Source organism: Haliaeetus leucocephalus, unplaced genomic scaffold, assembly GCF_000737465.1.
Source record: "Haliaeetus leucocephalus isolate CR32 unplaced genomic scaffold, Haliaeetus_leucocephalus-4.0 Scaffold340, whole genome shotgun sequence".
Lineage (NCBI taxonomy): Eukaryota > Metazoa > Chordata > Aves > Accipitriformes > Accipitridae > Haliaeetus > Haliaeetus leucocephalus.
Window position 1 is genome coordinate 2124759 of NW_010972776.1, and position 6855 is coordinate 2131613.

General features: G+C 46.8%; 1 protein-coding gene across 1 annotated transcript in view; it reads left to right on the top strand.

Annotated features, from left to right (window-relative positions):
* The first annotated feature begins 1142 nt into the window (after positions 1–1142).
* Positions 1143–6855, top strand: part of TBX22 (T-box 22) — a 12528-nt gene continuing 6815 nt past the window's right edge. Inside the window, exons 1-2 of the mRNA XM_010572532.1 lie at positions 1143–1304; positions 5307–5350. Of these exons, the coding sequence (XP_010570834.1) occupies positions 1143–1304; positions 5307–5350 (206 nt within the window). The remainder of the gene's footprint in view (positions 1305–5306; positions 5351–6855) is intronic.

Sequence of the window (6855 nt, forward strand, 5' to 3'; positions counted from 1 at the left end):
GTTTTTACATTACTCGAGGACAGAGCTTGTTTTTCAGAGCAAATCCCCTGCTAATGTTGCTGGGATTTGAATTTATGGCCACGGGAGGTGTTGAGCCACCAAGCCAGATGGTTATTTGCTAATTTTGAGGGTTTGGAGTGCTTTTTGGATCTCAACAGAACTGTCTGCATTTGCAAACAAGAGAAAGCCATAGGTTGAACTGTTTCATATATTAAATCATTGCATGGTTTTCTTCTTCCCTTATTGAAAAAGATCGTTTGATTTTCGGCTGTATAATTTACAGTCCACAGCCTGTGACCCAGTGCAGCCAGAAGGAAACTTTGGAAAGGGAGATAATACCGTGGAGACAGATTTTCCTCTTCTCTGAGCTGAAATTCCTCATGAAGCTGAAGCTTCTTGACCAGTTCAGCTAACGCTGATTCTCTCCTGCTCCAGCAACACTAGCCATAGACAGACTTCTTTGACAGACTTTATATAGCAACGACCTCTACATTAACATGCACGGATTGCATTTACCCATTTTCCACAACTCGGCGCTATTGGGTGGCAAGTCAATCACATTTATTTATTACTCTAAAATTAAAACCAGAAAATAACACCCATCATCCCTAAGGGGGTACTTGAAAAAGCAGAGTTTCACCCAGCTTTGCACGGAGGGTTCATGCGTTTTTAATTTCAAGCACAAAGAATATATAGCTTGGTTGGGGGGGTGACATCACCCTCCTTAGAAAATTTCATGTGATTCTTTTTCTTGTTTTTAAAGCTATTATTTTACATATTTGCCGACAGATATTTGTATTGGCAGATCTTATGAAATATTAAGATTGTATCTTTGCTGTTTAATTTCCAAAGTCACTTCCTAACCAAAGTGCAAGCTAACAACTCAAAACCATACTGCTGCTTCGAAGATGAGTGAAAGCTTCCTTGCAACCCTTTTGATTTATTGTCCTTCTCCCCAACGCATCCCCTTCCAAGCTTCTATTCTCATCCCTTTATGCTTGCATTTAAGGCAATAATTAGCCGCAATACCTGAGGATAGAATAGCAAAACAAAGCTGAGTTTCATTGCAGCCGGTCCATCTCTCCCAGGTGTGGGCTCAGTTTTAGCCCATAGTTTGCATTTATCTTTCCAGGCAGGGAAGGATGGAAAAGTCTCAAACCTGCCTCGGGGCTGACTCCTCCAGCAAAGTGCTGGTGGTGCAGAGACGGCGGCGGTGGAAAGAAATCAGTCAAACCCAAACAGTTGGAAAAGCACTTTGCCGGTACCCAGGCCGATGGATCTGTGATGCTGCTGGGGCAGCAAAGGTAAGGGAGGGGTGGTTATTGCAGCCTGTTAAAGGAGGTGCAGTCTTCACCCCGATAGCGATGGCCATTCCTTCAGGTGGGTTTTGCGAGCTCGACCTTCTTTGGGACACATGTTGTTGGTACTGTGGACCCTCGTCCTCCCTGGCCCCAAATCTTGGCGATCACGGGAGACTTTGGCCCATTTTTGCTTTCAGAGCAGACGATCAAGGCCATCAAAGGACTTCCCATGTGCACCAGCACCAAGGAGATGTCTCAAGGGATCCAGTTACTATTTAAAGTGAAGCAAACCAGGATATAGGCTGTATTTTGTAAAAATAATATCACCCTCCTCTTTAAAGGGGCTTTTTGCGCTCAGATTGCTGCCTGTGAAAGGGCTTGCTGCTGGCAAAGCCCAGGTTGGGGTTCCCAAGACCCCGGGATGCTCCATGGCCGGACCCTGCCTGGCCCCAGCGCCAAGGAGCGGGGAGTGCAGGAAACACGGCCCCCGGTCTGCCCGGCTTCGCTCCTGCCCGGGAATATAGAATAACTAAATATCATCTTCCCCATAACTATTTTAATTTCACTTCTCCTGTGTGGTTTCCCTGGCAGCTAAACCGAGAACTCTTGGCTTTTCCCTCCCTATACTCCACCAGTGGGAAGAGCGGGGGTGACCCTGGGGACAGGGGGTCCCACAGACCACAGGGCTCACCCTCTCTTCCCCCGGGGTTCTTCCCCACGGTAAAGCCAGGTGGGATACATTTTAGTGCCGTTCTAAAGGTTTTCTGCTTCGTCCGTGTGGTTAATTTTGCTCTCTCTAAATCCCCTATTATTACACATTCTTTAAGTATTTTCTTTAAGTATTATGAGAAAAGTTCAACACGGCAGGAATTTTTTCCCTTTGCTTAGAGGGGGGAAGGGGCCATGTCTTGGTCTTATTTCTGGGCTCTGGAGAAGTCATGACGAAGGAAAGGTGGTGGGAAAGCTGCTCGGTGGGATGGCCAGCCTGGCAGGGGCTTCTCGGGTGGAGGTGGTCGGAGAAGGGATGGAGCAGCTTCTCCTCGCTCTCGCACAACCACCAGCCAAAAGCCAGGAGCCGGGCTAGGAACAACGACCCTAAAAATGTTCCTCACAGCACAGAGCCAAGAAATCTTGCTTTTCCAGAAAAGGTTTTGAGGTTGCAGGGAGATACCTGACAGAAGCCGGCGTTACGCAGCCCCAACCATGCTGATGGTGCCGGGAAAGCTCTCAACGGGGCGTGCAACTGCAGCCAGAGCTGCTGGATGGAAGTCCTCGTGGTGGCACGTCACATCTTGGTCCTAGAGATGCGCACGGCGGTGTCCTCCTTACCCCACGGGCAAGGGAACATTCCTGACCCTCCCTCGACTTCCCGGGCTGTGGTGGGGAACACCACCGACCCTTCTCTCATCACGAAGTGATCCGAGTGCCCTAATTTGATTTAACTCTCCCCAAATGCTGTCGATATTGTTTTTACTTTACTGAATCATTTCCTTAAAGTTTAATCCTATTCCCCGTGCAGCCTTTTGGGGGGCTTATGTATAAAATAACATAACAGAGATTTATTTTAATATAGCTTTAACTAATTCAGCGCACGTGGCGGTGAAGGACCTCCTTAGGAGGTCACCCAACCGAGAGACTTCAAGACCGGCTGTCCACCACCGTGAGGTGGCCAGTTCTTCCCCAGACCTGTCATTTTTGCCATGAAATTAATTTGGGGTGTTCCTGAGAGCACGGACGGGCTGAACCGTGCCATCACCTCCTGCTTCGGATGTCGCGAGCTCGGCCCGGAGGTGCCGCAGCCCAACGGGGGACGGAGAGCGCTCGCTATCGCACTGCGCTTGGGTATAAGAGCTGAGGTTTTTCAAAGTTCATTATGGGCAAAATAAGGTGGAGAATGAAATTAAAGCTTTGCTGTGGGACTGGACGTTTGAGAATGGAAGGGAAAACAATCTCCTAAGCGCTGTTATAAGCTACTCTGGGTGTTTTCTGCCAAGATTTACTTAGTCTTCAGGAGTTTCTATTTAAAAGATTGGTTTTTATGAAAAAGAAATATTTGTTAATCTGTTAATAAGCAATTAGTCAATGACTCATATGAAGTGGTAGTCACATCTATAAAAATTAAAGTTGAATATTGCAAATTCCAGTTCCCACAGAACCCAAACCAGCGGTATTTCAGCCCACAGAAGGGTTATTCAGCTGACGGACACATCCACTCCAGTCACAGCCTGAGTATTAGCCAGAGCATTTAGAAACTGTTTTATTATAGCTTTAATATACTCCCACAACAAATCTTCCACCCCTTTCTTGTGTTGATAGCGGCAGCTGTTTGTGGCACACTGTATCATCCATAAGTTTAATTTTTTTCTTCCAAGAATATTAGATATTAGCTTGGATTTCTTCAGTGTGAGGTTTATCCCTATTAGATTTCAGGCAGCACATGCATTTATATTTACGACATGACAAGCAAATAGGCTGGGATCTGAAAAAATTATTTACTAGTAACAGTAAAGTTGGGAGGCGGAAAAAATACAAACTGGACTGTGAGTCCTGGAATAAAAATTAGTAGCCTGTGCAAACATGGTTAAATCAATCCTAAAGTACATTTTTACAGGAGAGGAAAGATTTTGAAAGGGAAGACGTGAGGGCAGATGTGGTTGGTGCCACCAAGGCCGAGGAGGGGAGAGCAGACGGGGACAAGGGACTGGCCTGGGCTTTGCTGCTTTGCTGGCTCCGGCTGCGTCTCTGCAAGAGGAGAAGAATTACACCACCCGAAAAAATTGCTTAGAGTGCAGCCCACGTTACATACACCCAGCGGGGGAAAGAGATGCACCCACACCCACTTGTAGCCTTGAGTGCACGTCGCCTGATTAAACGCTGGTGAAGCAATCGCTGCGGCTGTGTTACGGGAGTCAGGGCTTGTTTAGAGGTACACGACGATGCAGTGCTGCATCTTTCTGTTAGAAACTGCAGGTTTGGAAACCATGTTTTTTTCCCAAATGCTAAAAAAAAATAAAAATATTTTCTCACTAACAATTTGTGAAGCAGAGAACAAACAATGCTTCGAGTTTATCTGTTAGAACTGACAATGTCCTAGCACCAAATTTATAATTGCAGCCTTATACAAATCTAGACATATCAGGTGGAGATATAAAAGGGAAAAGTATTAGATGCATAACTGAGTGCAGGTGATATTAAGATATTACCTCTAAGCCACAAGTCAGGTTTGGTTTGCTTTGGGGTTTGTTTTGGTTTGTTTTGGTAAATGCGAAGAAAATCTTGGCAAAACTGGCAGCTTGAAGACAGTTAAATCTCCTAAAGTCTGCCCCTAAAGTGGTCAGGAAAGACTGTGTTTGGAATTTACCTGTGCGCTTTAACAGATTAATGGACAGTATTAAAAGATCATTTTCAAGTTAAGCAAACATTACTGGCATATTGTATAACACATGCTTTAAAATTAAGTTAGTTATTCTGAACTTTATGCCAAATGATTATTTGTTCGATTTTCTGATGACGGTAATACGTGACATACCATCACATAATTTGGTAAAGACAATAAGATTACAAAGCCCAAGAAGGGTCTGAGTCAGTCTTTGACAGATTAAAGCTCTCCAAGTCCCCTGAAAACCCTTCTCTGACATATTAATTTGACCTAAACCCTCAAAATGTTCCTGATTATATCATCTCAATTGGGCTTTATTTTTGTTTTATTTTTCATTGTAGGAAATTAAAAAGGGTTGGTTGATCCCCGGCCAAGTTCTTGAAATGTGTTGCAATGCTAAGGAAATAAAAGATTACTCGAAATACTTTTTAATAATATGTCATGTCAGCAGAGATAAAGGTTCACACTTAATGCCCTCAGCTGGCTTCCATCAGCGCTGGGGAGCACAGCGTCGATCCCGTCCGGGCTCCGGCAAGGACCCGTCGTTCACCTTGCTTTTAAATCATGAGCTTATGCTGTTATAATTATGAACATGTTTATGAAATTTGTCTCATTTCTCTTTGTAGGAAGGAATAAAGATCCGCACAGGTGGAGCTGATCCTGCTCTGGGGTGAGGGCAGCGCGAGATAACCTCCCGACGTCTCTGCCACTGCCCCGTTCTCATGCCGGTGGATGGGGATGGCTGGGGGATAACGCCCCAGAAGAGCCCCCCCACCAAGCAGGTCAGACATCCATCCCGCGGGAGCACCTGAACATGCCTCGTACGAAGGAAAACCACGTCGTCGGGGTTTGGGGCTTTGCGGGGCCACCGCCGACAGACAGCAGTGGAAGGGTGGACTAACACGGGGGCAAAAGCACCGTATAGCTCAGATTACGACAGGACGCAGCTGCTCTCCGGATTTGGAGGCACTTTGCAAAGGAAGAGAAGTACCGTTACCCTCAATAAAAGTTAAATCTGAAGTTAATTGCCATCAGCCTCTCCAAAGGCTGCACTAGGAGATACCTGCACTCCCTCCGGGGCTGGGGCTAGCTCCGCTCCTGCGTAACCCCAAGGACACGCAGCTCTACAAAAGCCTGGGGAAGCAAATGCAAGACACATCCTTCCATACACTTATTTTACAGCTCATGTACATCTGTCCCAAGTGCCACTACAAACGGCGTTGTTAATTTTCCACCGTGAGTGCAACAGGAGCTTAGCCGGCTCTTTCAGAGCCCCGTTTACAGACAGGGATGCCAACTTTTCTCGCCAGAATCAGGCTGCAGGCACGGTCCGAACCGGAGCTGGCACCGGGACCATGCACATGGAGAAAAGTCAGCAGCCAGAAAAGTGGGCAGCTTTCAACCAGGTACCCCAGGCTGGGTGTCGAGCTCCAGCATTTAGCACCCATATCTGCACCCATTCGCTTTTTCCAAGGCCTTTTCCTGAGACAAACTCCTGTCCCAGTGAGACATGCCAGGAGTTTGGTGTATAAATGTGTGCAAAAAAAAGTATAAATGGTTATAAATGCATATAAATGTGTATAAATGTACAAGTGAGTATCAATTTGCAAAGCCCACCATAAGCCGAGCGAGGAGCATGCTTGGAATGGGGATTTGAGGACAGCAGTATGAGTCTGGGACATTTAAAATACACATTTGTCAAGAGTTCTGCCAGATAGCGGCCGTCTGACATTTGCTTTTGGTTGTCTCCACAAAGACAAGGCAGTTTTCACTCTGCTGCCAGCCCAAGGCTTGGAAGAAACGTGCGCAGCAGGACACGGACCCTAACGAATATGGCAAGAAATCCTGAAAAATGAAACATTTGAATAAATCAGTGTTCCCCTGAGACTCCGGGAACATTTGGAAGTGGGACAGGGAGCTCTGCACCCCGTCCCCTGCCCACCCCAAAGCCACAGTGCCCTGCAGCAACTCCCACCCTCCCCCCAACCTGCTTTCTCAGCTGGCCTGTGAATTTTATCCCTTTCCACACTTTTTTTCCGTTAAGGCTCATCTATCCTAGCTGACCTCCCTGGTGCAGGGAAAGGCAGCGGGGCAAGGGGTGCACAGAGGATGAGTGGGTGGGGGGGCGGACACCCACCCTGCTCAGCGTGAATACCACTGCTTCCCCCCCGCCCA